The sequence below is a fragment of the Nanorana parkeri genome, unplaced genomic scaffold (genome assembly GCF_000935625.1).
Source record: "Nanorana parkeri isolate BGI_ZX_2015 unplaced genomic scaffold, ASM93562v1 scaffold1279, whole genome shotgun sequence".
In the NCBI taxonomy this organism is placed as follows: domain Eukaryota; kingdom Metazoa; phylum Chordata; class Amphibia; order Anura; family Dicroglossidae; genus Nanorana; species Nanorana parkeri.
This window is the reverse complement of record NW_017307547.1, coordinates 469,012-487,977: the sequence shown is the minus strand read 5'-3', so window position 1 is coordinate 487,977 and position 18,966 is coordinate 469,012. Positions and strand designations below refer to the sequence as shown.

At 46.3% G+C, this 18,966-nt stretch overlaps 1 protein-coding gene across 1 annotated transcript in view; it reads left to right on the top strand.

The window, feature by feature from the left end:
• Positions 1–1,187: 1,187 nt before the first annotated feature.
• Positions 1,188–18,966, top strand: part of LOC108797445 (ATP-binding cassette sub-family A member 10-like) — a 47,318-nt gene continuing 29,539 nt past the window's right edge. Inside the window, exons 1-12 of the mRNA XM_018569038.1 lie at positions 1,188–1,232; positions 1,612–1,716; positions 5,651–5,861; positions 6,068–6,226; positions 10,401–10,495; positions 11,649–11,875; positions 12,129–12,267; positions 12,778–12,963; positions 15,063–15,210; positions 15,470–15,638; positions 16,518–16,576; positions 17,946–18,056. Of these exons, the coding sequence (XP_018424540.1) occupies positions 1,612–1,716; positions 5,651–5,861; positions 6,068–6,226; positions 10,401–10,495; positions 11,649–11,875; positions 12,129–12,267; positions 12,778–12,963; positions 15,063–15,210; positions 15,470–15,638; positions 16,518–16,576; positions 17,946–18,056 (1,609 nt within the window). The 5' untranslated portion in view covers positions 1,188–1,232. The remainder of the gene's footprint in view (positions 1,233–1,611; positions 1,717–5,650; positions 5,862–6,067; positions 6,227–10,400; positions 10,496–11,648; positions 11,876–12,128; positions 12,268–12,777; positions 12,964–15,062; positions 15,211–15,469; positions 15,639–16,517; positions 16,577–17,945; positions 18,057–18,966) is intronic.

Sequence of the window (18,966 nt, the reverse complement as noted above, 5' to 3'; positions counted from 1 at the left end):
ATGCTGATGGACTATCCCGCCAAACAGAACTGGAAGGGTGACTAACAGCATGGACATCCCCAAGTGGACCCGTAGAGGATCTCACCGGGTCTGCCATCTTTTAACTTGGGGGAGCTATGTGACGACGCGGTAATCAGTTTATAAGTTAAATGTGTATTGGGGTTGAGTTATGTTTGAGTGCGTTATGCTGTGTGACCTGGTTATGTAAAGACTATCAGCACCATTCCTCGTTATCTCCCATTGTACTCTGAGGGAGCTCAGAACAATGACATTCTGGCCCGTCTCCTGCTATGGCTGTCTGGAGTTCGTTAGCAGGTGGACACCTGTGGTGTTAAGCAGACCGATTGTCTGGGAGGGGACGGGGGATGTGATGGGATTATATTCTGATCTCATCACTTTCTGTATAAAAGTTTGTGCAGTTGCTCAATAAATCAGAGTTTGTTTCACCTACACTCAAGCCTTGGCTAGTGACTGGGGGGGTGTCACCTACACTCAAGCCTTGGCTAGTGACTGGAGAAACTGGGAGCTAAGGATCTTCAGGTTGCAATATCTCCTCAGCAAGGAAGAAGACAGCGGCGGACATACTCATCCTGAGTACGGGGGTCCGTCACACTCTCTACGCACTGTTGTTGTGCCAATCTGAAGACCACATGGAGTTTGGAGGTCTGTAGCTATTGACTCTGCAGACAGTTGGCGACTTCTGCGCACTGTGCGCTTCAGCATGCGCTGACCCCGCTCTGTCATGTGACGTGGCCGACCACTTCCTGGCTGAGTTGCTGTTGTTCCCAGCTGCTTCCAATTTGTTATGATACCAGTAACAGGTGACCGCGGAAAATGTATTTAATTTCACACCTGAATCCAATGATTTGGAGGGGGAGGGGCCCAATTCTTTTGGCAATATACTGTATTGCCCAGTCTGTCAGAAGGATTTCATTGTAAAGTTTGCTCATGTGTTCCCTGTTCTAGTGAACTTCTTCCATCCAACCATCAGACAAAGAATGTGGATGCGATGATGCTGGACGTCAGCACAATATGAGAATTGTCTCTCACACTGGACGGACACTCATTGAGGCTCCGAATAAGAACAGTGACCCCAGCGAGGATTCTGGGAGCTGCGCCAACATCACAAACACATCTGCGCTCCAGTCATGTGACCTGCTCAGAGCGTCGCTGTGCTGGGTGAGGAGCAGATTGAGGCGGCCGTGTGTGTCTGAGCTCCACCGACTCGCAGGGTAAGTGAGTATCTGCTGTCCAAGAGGACCTGTCACTTTAAATGCTGCCACCTCTGCAGGCTGAGTCTTCTAGAACAATAATATCACGTGGGTTGGTGCTGGGGAAGCTTTCTATGACATGAGATACATTGTATCATGTGCTTGTGTCCAGCTTGTTACAATTAGCACAGGAAAGGAGAGAAGGGGAACATCTGGGGGGGACACTCCCATTTTGGGGAAGGGAAAGCCCTGGTGGCTCTGCAGATTTGCGCAATGCACACAAGTTCTTGCATATGAGAGCCGGTCAGACTATCCAACAGAAGATCTCACATAAAACCCCAACAACAACAACAACATTGAGGGTCTGCAAAGTAAGCATTGTGAGCGTCCTGTTTTGCAGATGACCGGGAGGACATGGAGGGAGGCCAGCCTCGTCCAGCAGACCTTTGCCCTGCTGCAGAAGAATCTTCTGGTACAATGGAGGCGCCCCGGACATACGGTGCTGGTAAGAACACAGTGACCGGGGGAAAAAGGAAGAGGGGCCCCGGCCGGGTGCAGGGACAAGAATAGAATCTGCTGCTACTGACATCTCCTTCCCTAAATTTACAGGGAGCTCTGTTATTGGATTATTACATTTTACTGACAGGGTCTCTTTAAAAGAATTAAAAGGAAACTCCAACCACATTGCAAGGGGCACGAGGGAGAGGGGCCCTGACAGACAGTGCTTCTGGAGCAGAATATTACATAGTATTTGAGGTTGAATAAAGACACACGTCCATCGGGTTCAACCTTTGTGTGTCTGTGTGTGTGTACACGAGTCCCTGTGTGACCTTGTTTTTTAGTGTACCTGTCCCCCTGTATGTTACGGTCTCTGAGGAAGGTATCCAAAATGCTTCTTGAATGATTCAACGCTCTCAGCTGATACCACTGCTTGTTCCAGACCCTAACCGCCCTTACTGAGAAGAACCCCCTACACCCCTTGTGATTAAATCTTTTCTCCACCAGTTTTAGGTGGTGGCCTCTCATCCTTGTTATGGAGTTTACTGTAAAATGTTTATTGCAGATGTTGCCGTCACCATTGAACGACTTGTACATCAGAATCATGTCACCCCCTTAATCTCCGCACCTCCAGCGTGAACATGTTTACATTTAGAAGCCTCGTCTCATAGCTTTGGTCCTCCAGACCCTTAATTACTTTGGCTGCCCTTCTCTGGACTCTTTCCAGCTCAAGGACATCCTTTCTGTGGATTGGTGACCAAAACTGGACCTCCTACTCCATATGAGGCCGAACCAGCGATCTATAAAGTGGCAAAATTATCACTTTGTCTCCACAGCACATTCCCTTTATAATACAAGACGGTACTCTGCTCGCTGTGTGTGCCGCAGCCTGGCATTGTGTGCCGCAGCCCGGCATTGCGAGCTGTTATTCAATCTGTGGTCTACAATGGCCCCCAAATATTTCCATTTGTGACTTCCCTAGTGGAGTTCCCATTCATTTGTATTCCTCTTGCCTATTTTTAACCCCCACATTTTTCAACATTGAACCTCATCTGCCATATAGTTGCCCCTCCCCCCTATGTTATCCAGGTCCTCCTGTAATGTTATAATGTCTAAGTCCGTGTCTATTTACCTCACAATTTTAGTATCATCAGCAAACACGGAAACATGACTATTCACGCCCTCCCCGATATCATTAATAAACAGGTTACACAGTATAGGGGACAGCACAGAACCCTGGGTCACGCCACTCTCCACCTTAGACCAATCTGAGAGAGAGCCATTTATCAATACTCTCTGGGCACATCCCTGTAGCCAGTTCTCTATCTCTCTATCTATCTCTATCTGTGTCAAATGCTTTGGTAAAATCTAGGTACACCACATCCACTGGCCTTCCTCTATCCAGATCTCTACTCACCTCTTCGTAGAATGTCAGTACGTTGGTCTGACAAGAACGGTCCCTTCATCAATCCGTGCCGATTATCATTTATTATACCTTTTGTTACAACAAAATCCACTAAGTAGTCCTTTATCATCCCCTCTAGCAGTTTGCATACTGTGGATGTTAGACTGACTGGTCTGTAGTTCCCAGGTTCGCATCTTGAACCTTTTTTGAAAATAAGTACTACCGTAGCTTTCCGCCAGTTACTTGGTACCTTACCAGTCATTATGGAGTCCATAATGAAGAATAACGGTCTTGCTATAGTTACATAGTTACATAGTATTTGAGGTTGAATAAAAACACAGGTCCATTGACCCGCCCATCGGTACTTGGTTGGGCCGCCTGGTGACTCCACGAGATGGTGAAAGGTGATGCGAGGAATCTGACACGGCACCGTCGCCCTTCTGTTGTCTTGTCCCAGTCTTGCCCCTCCCCCGTTCTGCCCTAACATTGACTAGTCCCTGACGGCCACAATTCGCACCTTCAGACCCAGATTTTCGGCTGACAGTCCGGTCTGTAAACACTTTAACAATGAGCCGCTCCTGAACATGTAACGAATTCTGCTGTTTTGCTGATACTCGCTCCATGGCTCCGAGCGCCAACAATCATCCCGCGTTCCAAGGCTGTTACATCGCGTTGTTTCCCCGAATCTTCCCAATCACTTCTACTGTCGTGGTAACCAACCCGCTTCCCTATTTATAATGGTCTGGCCCTCTAGCAACTTCAGCGCCAAATTATAGCTAATTTGCCTACAAACGTCAGGTGGTCATAATAATCCGGCCACTCGGTGTATATAATAATCTGGCCACTCGGTGTATATAATAATCCGGCCACTCGGTGTATATAATAATCCGGCCACTCGGTGTATATAATAATCTGGCCACTCGGTGTATATAATAATCCGGTCACTCGGTGTATATAATAATCCGGCCACTCGGTGTATGTGTGCTATAACCTGGCTGAGCTCTTTAAGTACCCTTGGGTGCAGGTTATCTGGTCCTAGTGCTTTATTTGCATTACGCTTTTCCAGTCTTTGTGGAACTCCAGCTACCGTCACCCCCTGCGGTATATTACGCACTGAGCTACTCACATTCTTATCTCCATTAAACCCGACTTTTTCCTGAGTGTATACCGAGGAAATAAAATGAATTTAACACCTCGGCCTTCTGCCTGTCATTTGTGATTGACCTCCCGTTCTCATCTTTTATTGGGCTGACCTGTTCTTTTCTTACCTTTATACTGTTTATATATTGGTAGAATGTTTGGGGGTTCTTCTCACAGACTGGGGCGATATGCTTCTCATTTCATGTTTACATCTCTTGTTGCATTCCTTGTAGCTCTGCAATGCCAATGCCATCCCCTCCCCCATCTGATATTTTTTAAATGCCACGCTCTTGTCTTTGGTGTGTTGCCTTACAGTTTTACTTAGCCATGCAGGCTTATTTCTCCATCTTTTATTTTTCTTACCCGATGGTATGCACTTGGTAATAGCGTAATGTATTCCTAAAACAACCTCACTACTCATCAGTGTTCAGTGTTAGAAATAAGTTGTTTGTTTACTTTGTTACCAACCTTAAGACCTTGTTCACACCAAAGGCAGACCAGATCTGCATGAGTTTCCAGGACGCAGTGCAGTGGGTTGTGAAGCGTTTTTGCCACGTTTTTGCCGCGTTTTTGATGCGTTCCGGGCCGTTTTTGGTTTGAAGTTTAAAATGGGCTTCCAGTGTGTTCCAGGACGTTTGCATGCGTTCCAGAGCAGATCCAGAGCAGGTAAAATAGGACCTGCTCTGCTCTGGACCTGCTCTGGAACGAAACGCTGCGGTGTGAACTGGAGCTAAAAATACCATTGGAATACATTGGACGCAGTTTTGTTTCGGTCTGTAACTGCTCTGCACTTGGAATGCGCTTGGTGTGAACAAGGCCTAATAGACCCCAAATTCTACGTCTATCCCTCCTCAATGACCCGATAACAGGAATACCAAATCACTCTTCATCGCTGATCTCTGACATCTTCATAGCGGCAACATCATCGGCCGCTACATCCTGGAAATCACCAACAATGAATTCAGCGTGAGCTAAAAGCAAACATTCATGGATTGTGATTCCTGTATAATGACGAATGTTTTACATGGCAGGTTATTGGAGTCGGAGAACATTTGGGATCTCTGGATTCAATAGCTTCATCACTCAGTTCTATGTTGTGGTTCTCTTATTTCCTGCACTCTTCCTCTCCCTTTCTTACCTTTTCCTTTATCTAGCAGTTCTTAGCGTTACTCTGTATTACTGAAACATAGACATGGTAACATTGGAAAAGTAAACATTGTAACCTTTTTACATGAACATTGAACATGGAGAGGAAACAGGGAGCACGGTAGACATGTCACCCTTGAGGAGATGTTCTGTGATGGAGGAGAGGTCGGGATGCCTCTTTGTTATGTCCGTGATGTTGAAGTGTTTCTTCTGATTGGTGATGACGGTGACACCGAGTTTGGTTTTCCAGGAGTGGCTCCAGCACTTGGCACTGGTTTTCCTGCTGTTCATAGTGATGGTTATACATGACTATCCGCACCCGAGGACTTACGTACATTCTGAGGTCCTGGGAGACCTGAATGGATTCAGCAACAAGAGTTTTTCAGTTGGCTACGTTCCTAAATCCCCGGCCATCCGAGACATAATGCAGAGAGTCAACAGAACAACCATCATCATCCCAGGTAGGTTCAGGTATAAACACAGCATTGCGCTGTCACTGATTGAATGAGGAATATAATTGGGGGGGGGGTGCTTGAGTGCTTTATGTAATCTTCTGGCAGGTAAAGGGGTTCCTATTCACGTGTTACATCTGTGTATGCAGCTGGAGCGCCCAGAGAATGAACCCCGCTACTGAATGAATGACATCACAAAACATTCTTCCTTCCAGGAATATCTCTGCATGAATTTCAAAACCCTTCTGACCTCCCCAACGCAACTGAAGAGCAACATGAGACTGTCAGTGTGGACTTTGAGAACGAGTTTACATATTCTATCAGATATAACCTGTACAGAATCCCGAGCCCCAATGAGCTCATAACTGACAGAGGTAAGAATGCGTCTATCGTCTATAGAACAAACATACCGCCAATTCTCAGCAGTGTGAAAACTCCCAAAACATCTGCAGCTTTAATACTGCTAATTATTCGTACCATGGCCATGTCAGTTCCTAAAAGGAATCCAAATGAAAGGACCCTGTAATACAAGAGGTATTATACTCCCCTCTCCGGTGTCCCGTGTCTCCTCCTCCCCTCTGTTCTCTGTAATAGAAGAGGTATTATACTCTCCTCTCCGGTGTCCCCCCTGTAATAGAAGAGGTATTATACTCCCGCCTCTGGTGTCCCATGTCTACTTCCTCCCCTCTGTTCCCTGTAATAGAAGAGGTATTATACTCTCCTCTCCGGTGTCCCCCCTGTAATAGAAGAGGTATTATCCTCCCCTCTCCGGTGTCCCCCCTGTAATAGAAGAGGTATTATCCTCCCCTCTCCGGTGTCCCCCCTGTAATAGAAGAGGTATTATCCTCCCCTCTCCGGTGTCCCCCCTGTAATAGAAGAGGTATTATCCTCCCCTCTCCGGTGTCCCCCCTGTAATAGAAGAGGTATTATCCTCCCCTCTCCGGTGTCCCCCCTGTAATAGAAGAGGTATTATCCTCCCCTCTCCGGTGTCCCCCCTGTAATAGAAGAGGTATTATCCTCCCCTCTCCGGTGTCCCCCCTGTAATAGAAGAGGTATTATCCTCCCCTCTCCGGTGTCCCCCCTGTAATAGAAGAGGTATTATCCTCCCCTCTCCGGTGTCCCCCCTGTAATAGAAGAGGTATTATCCTCCCCTCTCCGGTGTCCCCCCTGTAATAGAAGAGGTATTATCCTCCCCTCTCCGGTGTCCCCCCTGTAATAGAAGAGGTATTATCCTCCCCTCTCCGGTGTCCCCCCTGTAATAGAAGAGGTATTATCCTCCCCTCTCCGGTGTCCCCCCTGTAATAGAAGAGGTATTATCCTCCCCTCTCCGGTGTCCCCCCTGTAATAGAAGAGGTATTATCCTCCCCTCTCCGGTGTCCCCCCTGTAATAGAAGAGGTATTATCCTCCCCTCTCCGGTGTCCCCCCTGTAATAGAAGAGGTATTATCCTCCCCTCTCCGGTGTCCCCCCTGTAATAGAAGAGGTATTATCCTCCCCTCTCCGGTGTCCCCCCTGTAATAGAAGAGGTATTATCCTCCCCTCTCCGGTGTCCCCCCTGTAATAGAAGAGGTATTATCCTCCCCTCTCCGGTGTCCCCCCTGTAATAGAAGAGGTATTATCCTCCCCTCTCCGGTGTCCCCCCTGTAATAGAAGAGGTATTATCCTCCCCTCTCCGGTGTCCCCCCTGTAATAGAAGAGGTATTATCCTCCCCTCTCCGGTGTCCCCCCTGTAATAGAAGAGGTATTATCCTCCCCTCTCCGGTGTCCCCCCTGTAATAGAAGAGGTATTATCCTCCCCTCTCCGGTGTCCCCCCTGTAATAGAAGAGGTATTATCCTCCCCTCTCCGGTGTCCCCCCTGTAATAGAAGAGGTATTATCCTCCCCTCTCCGGTGTCCCCCCTGTAATAGAAGAGGTATTATCCTCCCCTCTCCGGTGTCCCCCCTGTAATAGAAGAGGTATTATCCTCCCCTCTCCGGTGTCCCCCCTGTAATAGAAGAGGTATTATCCTCCCCTCTCCGGTGTCCCCCCTGTAATAGAAGAGGTATTATCCTCCCCTCTCCGGTGTCCCCCCTGTAATAGAAGAGGTATTATCCTCCCCTCTCCGGTGTCCCCCCTGTAATAGAAGAGGTATTATCCTCCCCTCTCCGGTGTCCCCCCTGTAATAGAAGAGGTATTATCCTCCCCTCTCCGGTGTCCCCCCTGTAATAGAAGAGGTATTATCCTCCCCTCTCCGGTGTCCCCCCTGTAATAGAAGAGGTATTATCCTCCCCTCTCCGGTGTCCCCCCTGTAATAGAAGAGGTATTATCCTCCCCTCTCCGGTGTCCCCCCTGTAATAGAAGAGGTATTATCCTCCCCTCTCCGGTGTCCCCCCTGTAATAGAAGAGGTATTATCCTCCCCTCTCCGGTGTCCCCCCTGTAATAGAAGAGGTATTATCCTCCCCTCTCCGGTGTCCCCCCTGTAATAGAAGAGGTATTATCCTCCCCTCTCCGGTGTCCCCCCTGTAATAGAAGAGGTATTATCCTCCCCTCTCCGGTGTCCCCCCTGTAATAGAAGAGGTATTATCCTCCCCTCTCCGGTGTCCCCCCTGTAATAGAAGAGGTATTATCCTCCCCTCTCCGGTGTCCCCCCTGTAATAGAAGAGGTATTATCCTCCCCTCTCCGGTGTCCCCCCTGTAATAGAAGAGGTATTATCCTCCCCTCTCCGGTGTCCCCCCTGTAATAGAAGAGGTATTATCCTCCCCTCTCCGGTGTCCCCCCTGTAATAGAAGAGGTATTATCCTCCCCTCTCCGGTGTCCCCCCTGTAATAGAAGAGGTATTATCCTCCCCTCTCCGGTGTCCCCCCTGTAATAGAAGAGGTATTATCCTCCCCTCTCCGGTGTCCCCCCTGTAATAGAAGAGGTATTATCCTCCCCTCTCCGGTGTCCCCCCTGTAATAGAAGAGGTATTATCCTCCCCTCTCCGGTGTCCCCCCTGTAATAGAAGAGGTATTATCCTCCCCTCTCCGGTGTCCCCCCTGTAATAGAAGAGGTATTATCCTCCCCTCTCCGGTGTCCCCCCTGTAATAGAAGAGGTATTATCCTCCCCTCTCCGGTGTCCCCCCTGTAATAGAAGAGGTATTATCCTCCCCTCTCCGGTGTCCCCCCTGTAATAGAAGAGGTATTATCCTCCCCTCTCCGGTGTCCCCCCTGTAATAGAAGAGGTATTATCCTCCCCTCTCCGGTGTCCCCCCTGTAATAGAAGAGGTATTATCCTCCCCTCTCCGGTGTCCCCCCTGTAATAGAAGAGGTATTATCCTCCCCTCTCCGGTGTCCCCCCTGTAATAGAAGAGGTATTATCCTCCCCTCTCCGGTGTCCCCCCTGTAATAGAAGAGGTATTATCCTCCCCTCTCCGGTGTCCCCCCTGTAATAGAAGAGGTATTATCCTCCCCTCTCCGGTGTCCCCCCTGTAATAGAAGAGGTATTATCCTCCCCTCTCCGGTGTCCCCCCTGTAATAGAAGAGGTATTATCCTCCCCTCTCCGGTGTCCCCCCTGTAATAGAAGAGGTATTATCCTCCCCTCTCCGGTGTCCCCCCTGTAATAGAAGAGGTATTATCCTCCCCTCTCCGGTGTCCCCCCTGTAATAGAAGAGGTATTATCCTCCCCTCTCCGGTGTCCCCCCTGTAATAGAAGAGGTATTATCCTCCCCTCTCCGGTGTCCCCCCTGTAATAGAAGAGGTATTATCCTCCCCTCTCCGGTGTCCCCCCTGTAATAGAAGAGGTATTATCCTCCCCTCTCCGGTGTCCCCCCTGTAATAGAAGAGGTATTATCCTCCCCTCTCCGGTGTCCCCCCTGTAATAGAAGAGGTATTATCCTCCCCTCTCCGGTGTCCCCCCTGTAATAGAAGAGGTATTATCCTCCCCTCTCCGGTGTCCCCCCTGTAATAGAAGAGGTATTATCCTCCCCTCTCCGGTGTCCCCCCTGTAATAGAAGAGGTATTATCCTCCCCTCTCCGGTGTCCCCCCTGTAATAGAAGAGGTATTATCCTCCCCTCTCCGGTGTCCCCCCTGTAATAGAAGAGGTATTATCCTCCCCTCTCCGGTGTCCCCCCTGTAATAGAAGAGGTATTATCCTCCCCTCTCCGGTGTCCCCCCTGTAATAGAAGAGGTATTATCCTCCCCTCTCCGGTGTCCCCCCTGTAATAGAAGAGGTATTATACCCCCCTCTCCGGTGTCCTGTCTCTCCTCCTCCCCTTTCTTCCTTGTAATTGAAGAGTTATTATACCCCCCTCTCCGGTGTCCCGTGTCTCCTCCTCCCCTCTGTTCTCTGTAATAGAAGAGGTATTATACTCCCCTCTCCGGTGTCCCGTGTCTTCTCCTCCCCTCTGTTCTCTGTAATAGAAGAGGTATTATACTCCCAATACTCAACAATGTCAATAATTGGATGCTCTGAATCCCCTTAAATGATTTTAGTACGGGTTACCTGAACACACAGCTTATCTGAATACGTTCGGAGTCTCTGATTCATGACATGTTTTTGTCTTTGCTCTCCCTGTGTGTTCTTCCAGGTAACTGTGAAACTTCACAATATTGCAGACCAATGAAGTACTGGAGCTCCGGGTTCATCTCTCTACAAGCCAGCATTGACTCTGCCATTGTTGAGGTGAGCAAGAAGCCATTACTGTCCCATCTCAGCTTCATTATATAGAAGAAGTAGAGACAACTGTCCAACCAATGGAGCCGGAAAGATCCGGAGGGGTAGATTGAAGATAACATGAGCTTGCCCCAGTTACTGGTTTGGGATTTTTGTTGTCCAATTTACCCTTCAGTACCTTTCCGGTTCTATTATTTCAGAATAAACTTTCATCACCATTTCCAGCCCCGATGAAGGGTAGCGTCTGATGTCCCTGAAACTTGGTGACATAATACCGAGCACAACTTCTTTCTGGACTGCATACAATTGGCTTTACTCTTTATAAGGTGTATTTGCTGCATGCCTGGAGATTCACCCTCAGGTATGGCTGTGTCTCCTGGGATTCACCCTCCGGTATTGCTGTGTCTCCGGAGAGTCACCCTCTCTATGTGCCCTGATGGCCATTGTCACCGGGACAGAAAGTGATGGAAGAATCCAAACATGTTAACGTTGTGAGGGAATTTCCTCCAATGGTGAGAACCGTGCTGACAGACTGTCAGGAAGCAAGGGGTGTTACCTCTTCATGGCACACACCTTTCACCTTTCTCGCCTGCCATTGACTCCCGGGGAGGGAAGCCTCCTGGTTGCCTCGGTGACCAGGGGGTGGTCTTTCATCCCCTGGCTATAAAAACCTGGCCAGAGCCCTGGCTTGTTGCTGAGTTATTCCACCCTATGGTGCGATTACCTAGCTCCCCATCTGTGTATCTTGCCGTTGCTTCCTGACCCCTCATCTGGGCTCCCTGTTGCCGACCTTGGACTGACTTTCGCCCCTGAACCCTTGCTGCCCGCCTCGACCCGGATTGGACCTTGAGTTCTTTTTTGGATTGCCCCTTTGGACAAGTTCTGCCTTCGGACGCTTCAGGCCACTTCCTGCCAGTGGGTTCCACTCCACGCTGCCAAGCCACCGGCACATCTGACGCAGACATCTAAAAGGTGAGATTTCGTTCCCTTTCCACTCTCCAAACAAACTCGCCATTCAAAGAAATAAAAGGCACAAAGTTCATATTTGAAGGACCTCACACCCCCTTCCTGATAGAGAGATAAAAAATAAAAACAATAAAATATAAGATTTCTGACTTTAAAAAAAAAAGAGATAATCTGAGGAAAACACAATATTTTTCAGCGGAACACCAAGCAGTCACTATGGGATGGAATGGCGACCACAGAGGTGGTGAAGATGAAATCGGTGGATTTCATTGAGAAGACAATTCTGTACATGGGCGCTTTAACGTTTTACATGAGCATGTGCTTCGTCTCGCTGTCATATCTCATGACGCTGCAGATTACCCGGGAGAGGAGGAAGACCAGAGAGCTGATGAGGATGATGGGACTGAAGGATCTGGCGTTTTGGTGAGTGGCGTCATTCAACCCAAAGGAAATATCCATAGTAGGAATCCTTTACAGGAGACATAAAGCTCAGGGTGGGCGTCACTCATGTAGGAGGCGGGGCAGAGACACAATGTCAGCTGTATAGCACAGCAAGGGGGAGGGGTCATAAGCATGCCTGCCTCTCTGGTTGTCCCCATGTAGGTGTTTCACTTGTGTCCATGGCTGGAGTTCTCCTGGACGATCTTTAATATGGTGATATGATCTTGTATTTCAGGTTGTCTTGGGGGTTGCTGTACACCGTCAGTGCCCTCATCATCGCCACCCTCATGGCTCTGATCGCCACCACTTATGTGTTTCTGGAAAGTTCATTTGGAATTATTTTTCTGCTCTTCTGCCTCTATGGCGTAGCAACGGTAGGTCTGGCCGATGTGTCATCTGGCCTCGCTATTCCTATCCTACCTCATATAAGCTTTCACATGTCAATGTCATCTTCAACAGTCACCTTCTAGAATTTTCAATCTGCAGCTTTCATGAAAATAATCCTTGGTGATCCTGCCATGGAGGTCCTTCTTCAGGCATTTCCTTTTATGGGTTTGACAACGCTCTGTCCCTGTCTCCCAGTTGTCCTCCTATGTTGTCACCCTGTCACATGGGCTTCCAATGAAGACCACAACTGGCCATTTCTGCACACATTACACAGGCATGGTCCACTGTTGCCACCATCAGGAAAGTCACCTGTCATGTCATGCAGCCATCGCTGGAGTGCATGTAGCAAACCATTTTAAAATTTATATCTAAAATGATAACAAGGGTTTCAATATGGGGGACGTTATAGAAAAGGAGGTTTATGGGGGTTGTTTTCTTCTTCATTCCCCATTGTAAGAACTGAATCTGACCTTACTGATTTGTCTTACCCCCTCCAGGTCTGCTTTAACTGCATGCTGAGCACCCTCCTCAGGAAGCACCGCCTGGCAGCCATTCTGGGATTTTTCATCACTATCTTCCTGTCCGCGTTGGGCATCCTGCCGCTGATGAAAATCCTTCCCAAACCTCTGGAAGTTTTTCTGAGCATTTTTCACCCCTTCTCTTTCGCCGTCGGGATCACAGAGGTAACAGTTTATTATTGGGAGCTTACACAGGGCTAATTATTGTCTGCTTCACCCCCTCTCCAGTGCTGTGCCAATCACCAAGCACCAGTGCAGTCACATGACAGGAAAGGGAATAAATGGTATGTGTGACGGAGTGGGCCGAACCCATTGTACGTCACCAACACGTCACTATACACTATTCCGATCCTGCCGAGATGTCATATAATAATAATAACAACTGAACAATGCCTGTAATGTCCACTGTCCCTTCAGACGGCAATGAGACAGGTTTTACTATACGGTAGCACTCTTCACAGAGACAAGGATACTTTAAGTTCTTATTTAGAGAAACAAGATGAGCTTAACGATTTTAAAAGATCAATTTTTAATAAAGGAAACGGGGCAGGAAAAATATACAGAAAAAGATGTTACAAAAGAGAGACAAATATAACAACAGTAAAATAGAAAAGGGAATAGAAATGAGAGTACTTAACAAAGTTCTGGGTTTTGTGAGTTCTAGCAGAGTCCAATTCAACAGAAGGTGGATCTGGATTGGGCTCTTTCTCATAGTAAGGCTTGCAAAGATTCTTATTTGATGTTACAGGCGCCTCCTCTTTTGATGTTCAACAAGAGTCTCTGGCTGCCTTGTGCAGCAGCTTTATGTGGGCCCTCTAGGGGGTGTCAATGGGCCGGCCCCTAACCCTATCAGGAAGAATCAAGGAGGCTGAAGCAGGAGGGCTGAGTGCTTTATGACCTTCTCCTCTGCCCCTCCCAAACTGTCAATTTCATATCAATAACCATATTTCTATATTTTCACATATTACCACCTGAGAAACCATAGATTACTCTGTGTTTTGTTTAGCTTTGTGTAGCTAAAAAATTTGAGGGACCTGTGAAGTATGTCTGGCTTGGAATGTTTAATGAGGGTCTCTAAACCTACAGTGTCTGATATACACTGAGTGGCCAGATTATTATGACCACCCCATCAGTACTTGGTTGGGCCGCCTGGTGACTCCACGAGATGGTGAAAGGTGATGCGAGGAATCTGACACGGCACTGTCACCCTTCTGTTGTCTTGTACCAGTCTTGCCCCTCCCCCGTTCTGCCCTAACATTGACTAGTCGCTGACGGCCACAATTCGCGCGCTCAGACCCAGATTTTCGGCTGACAGTCCGGTCTTTAAACACTTTAACAATGAGCTGCTCCTGAATATGTAACGAATTCTGCTGTTTTGCTGATACTCGCTCCATGGCTCCGAGCGCCAACAATCATCCCGCGTTCCAAGGCTGTTACATCGCGTTGTTTCCCCGAATCTTCCCAATCACTTCTACTGTCGTGGTAACCAACCCGCTTCCCTATTTATAATGGTCTGGCCCTCTAGCAACTTCAGCGCCAAATTATAGCTAATGTGCCTACAAACGTCAGGTGGTCATAATAATCCGGCCACTCAGTGTATATAATAATCCGGCCACTCAGTGTATATAATAGTCCGGCCACTCAGTGTATAATAATCCGGCCACTCAGTGTATATATATATATATTTATATATAATATATCTGCCCCACGTACAAAGTTATGAATATTGAGTAAAATTTGTAACCTGAGGTTATTGCTAGAAGTGAGCTGAGGGTCAGTTGCTGTTAACAGTGCAGGCCATCTTTAGGACATTGGCTGAGCTGTGTAGTGGTAGTTCATTGGTTATCTGCTAGTTAGTCATGGAATTAGGGTTTTATTATATCCCCCATATAAAGACCATTAGCAGCCAGGTTGTGGAATGTGAAGAACTCTCTTTTTGAGAGCTTCAACCCATAAATATGGATGTCTGGTCATACCCATAAGTGGTTTATTTGCAGCAAGATGACAAGGGGCTTTCTAATTAGTATTGGGGTGCCCAGACCCATATTACCATCACAGTATGTTCATTCGTACCTGGAAGTACTCATTGTTCAGAACAGTGGAGGAATGAAGGAAAGGTATGTGCTTCAGTTAAGGGGACCTGTTGTTCTGCATTGAATGGACTGAGCACCGCTTTAGTTTAAATACACTTGTGATGCCGGGATGGACTCTCGTATTGTCATTGTGAGATGTGTGTATAAATTATGGCTTTTCTGTGTTGTCAGAGCATTCACATGGAAAATGACCTTCAAGGGGCCTACTTCTTGGACATCGGTGATGACTCCTTCCATATGTTATCCAGTGCCATCTACCTAGCTCTGGACTCCATACTTTATATCCTCCTCACTCTCTATTTCGACAAGATTATTCCTGGTAAGGACGCATTGCTGATGACTTCTTCTCATAACATGATAGTAGATTCAGGGATTCCATTTCCAGGAGGCTTCGGATGAAGCACACAGGTGGAAAGAACACCGACTGTGTCTCAGCCTTGTTTTGGTCACTATCATGTCACTCTTATGATATCATTATATACTGTACACACTGGTTTAAAAGTTTCTATATCCTATTGCAGAAATAACTCCATGTTATCCTCCCAACTTTCATCAAACTTGTTTTCTTTTGATTGCAGACAAACACGGAGTGAGACACGAGCCGCTCTTTTTTCTGAGACCTTCATTCTGGTCAAAGAAGAAGAAGATGTCCCCCATCCCGCTAGGAGAAGGAGAGAACTTGGGGCCAACCTGTGGTGACTATGTAGAAAAAGTTCCTGCTGAGTTACTGGGAAAGGAAGCCATCAGGTATTCATTCTCATGGGGAAGCCTCCACTTCCGTCTACACATACTAAGCACTTTAAAATAAAAAAAACAGGATACTCAGGAGCACTCAAAGCCAAGATGCAGCTGTGAAATCAAGGGGGTGTGTTGAAGAACTTTTGTTTGCGTCAGAACTGTTTTTCTGCTCACACAAGTCAATAGGAATGACAAAAGCAACTTAGATGCAGTGCAACTGCAGGTCCAATGAACTGTGAATGGTCTCAGAAGCTTATGTGAAATGCAAGCAGCAGCATTTGACCTTTGACACAAGGTCAGAGCCCATGAATGCTGGCCATATATGTTATATTTCACAATGGTCCAGGATGGGGGAGTCTTTCATATTCCGAGTGCTGTTATATTTATAAATTGCACATGGTGGCAGCCATAACTGCTCATTATATATACAGCACAAGGCGGACTTTGCACTTTGCAGTGGTGACTTGTGGATCCTAGGTGACATATGAAGCCTAGGAGTCAGGTTCTCCACAGAGTAATGCACATGGCCGCAGCCATAACTGCTCATTACATATACAGCACAAGGCGGACTTTGCACTTTGCAGTGGTGCCTTGTGGATCCTTATCCCATAGGAAAACTAGGAGACAGGTTCTCTGCAGTCTATGATGACATGAAACACTCACAATGCTGCTGATGACTAGAAACCTGTGATTTAGCCTTTGAGAGCTGCAATATTTTCATCATGGGAAGGCAGACCTACTTTGTTACCCCAGAATTTTGATTTGGCAATGCAAATGTATTCTTTTGAAGTATGAATCTTAGTAACAGGTCATAGAACATGCCCGGGGTCTGTGTCATGTTAATTACTCTAAATCTGCTAAGTGACATCCTCTCGTCCCTTCATGCAGGATAACTAATGTAAAGAAAAAGTACAGCGGCAAGGACAAGAATACAGAGGCACTACAAGGTGATACAATTCTCTAAAATGTGAACTTTTCTTGTCTGTAACACGGATGACTTGGTATAGAATGGCTACAACTCGATAGGCTCCACTGTCCTGTATAGAACATTCTTCACATCACAATGACATCCGCCATGTAGATGAATAGCTTGTATACACTGTATATGTTCCCCACCATTTAAAGCTAAGAATTATATATGGAAGACAAGTGGCATACAAACATTCTCAGCCAACACATAACATAAGCTCAGTCATTATGAACATAAAGAAAAGGATAAAGAAGGAGGCCGCCCAAAGCTGAAAGAGTGAGAGGATGAGTGTGGACCAAGTTCAGTCATCCTTTCATGTAATGAGATACATTGTAACATTCCACAATCATATCATGTGTGATCATATATCCTGTGTAATCATATATCATGTGTGATCATATATCATGTGTGATCATATATCCTGTGCGATCATATATCATGTGTGATCATATATCATGTGTAATCATATATCATGTGTGATCATATATCATGTGTGATCATATATCATGTGTGATCATATATCCTGTGTGATCATATATCCTGTGTAATCATATATCCTGTGTGATCATATATCATGTGTGATCATATATCCTGTGTAATCATATGTCCTGTGTGATCATATATCATGTGTGATCCTATATCATGTGTGATCCTATATCATGTGTGATCATATATCATGTGTGATCATATATCATGTGTGATCATATATCATGTGTGATCATATATCCTGTGTGATCATATATCCTGTGTGATCATATACCCTGTGTGATCATATATCATGTGTGATCATATACCCTGTGTGATCATATATCATGTGTGATCATATATCATGTGTAATCATATATCATGTGTGATCATATATCCTGTGTGATCATATATCATGTGTAATCATATATCATGTGTGATCATATATCATGTGTGATCATATATCCTGTGTAATCATATATCCTGTGTGATCATATATCATGTGTGATCATATATCCTGTGTAATCATATGTCCTGTGTGATCATATATCATGTGTGATCCTATATCATGTGTGATCCTATATCATGTGTAATCATATATCATGTGTGATCCTATATCATGTGTGATCCTATATCATGTGTGATCATATATCATGTGTGATCATATATCATGTGTGATCATATATCATGTGTGATCATATATCATGTGTGATCATATATCCTGTGTGATCATATATCCTGTGTGATCATATACCCTGTGTGATCATATATCATGTGTGATCATATATCATGTGTAATCATATATCATGTGTGATCATATATCATGTGTGATCATGTGTCCTGTATCATGTATTGATCATTGAAGTGTGTTGTACCCTCAGGTCTGGATCTGGACATCTACGAGGGACAGATCACAGCGTTACTCGGTCACAGCGGAGCTGGAAAGACAACGTTACTGAATATACTCAGCGGGATGTGCGGAGCCACCGGCGGTGAGATTTTCCTCTCGTACTTCACATGTCTATATAGAAGGTGTAGGCGTGACCTCGTCACTGTGACGGACCGCCTGGTACCCCGACTGGGTACCTCCGTCAGAAAACAGCTTCCTCTCCGCTGGAACCCGAATCCCAGTGTCCTCAGCCCAAACTGCCTAATTATTGGACAGAACCAATATCTTAGGACAGAACGCTAACCCCTCAATCATTAGACAACACCAATGTTGAAGTGGAAACCAAGATCTGCTTTATTGAAGGAAGCACACAGAGTTTATACCTCACAGGATCAGATTAGAGTGCAGTGTGTTGAACAGTTCCTACCCTAGACAGCCGGGTGCCGCATTGGAATTCCTTAAGCACAGACACTCTTTGAACCTAATGAATGTCCTTAATCAGATAAGAGCTTGAGTCTATCATCCCAAACAATGGCCACTCCAGACAGCCTGCTGCCTATAATGAACATGTGGTCACTTAGATGTCATGTCAGGGGAAACATACAGTATTGTCACTCCTCACATAAACCTAGGAGAATGGTTCAATGTAACCCCAAGAGGTCTGAGGGGGGTCTCCATAGTTCTAGGTCCATAGTCAGTAGGAAGGAGGCTCCTCCAGCAGCCCCAGTGACGGTTCAGTACGTCACCGTCAACACAGTGTATTTCATGTATTGTTGTTCTGCATATATTTTATTTCTTTTTTATTATAGAAAAGAGTAACTATACAGATTTCAATCAGTTAAGAATGACATTCTGGATAACAATAACTTATTTTCTCATTTTAAGACAACATCTCTGGGATGATTTTTCTTGTTTTTTCAGGCTATCCGTATCTGTTTTACTGATAAAAAAACCCTGCTGTTAACTGAGTTCAATATCTTAAGCTGAACACAGACTCAACCCCCAGCCCCCCC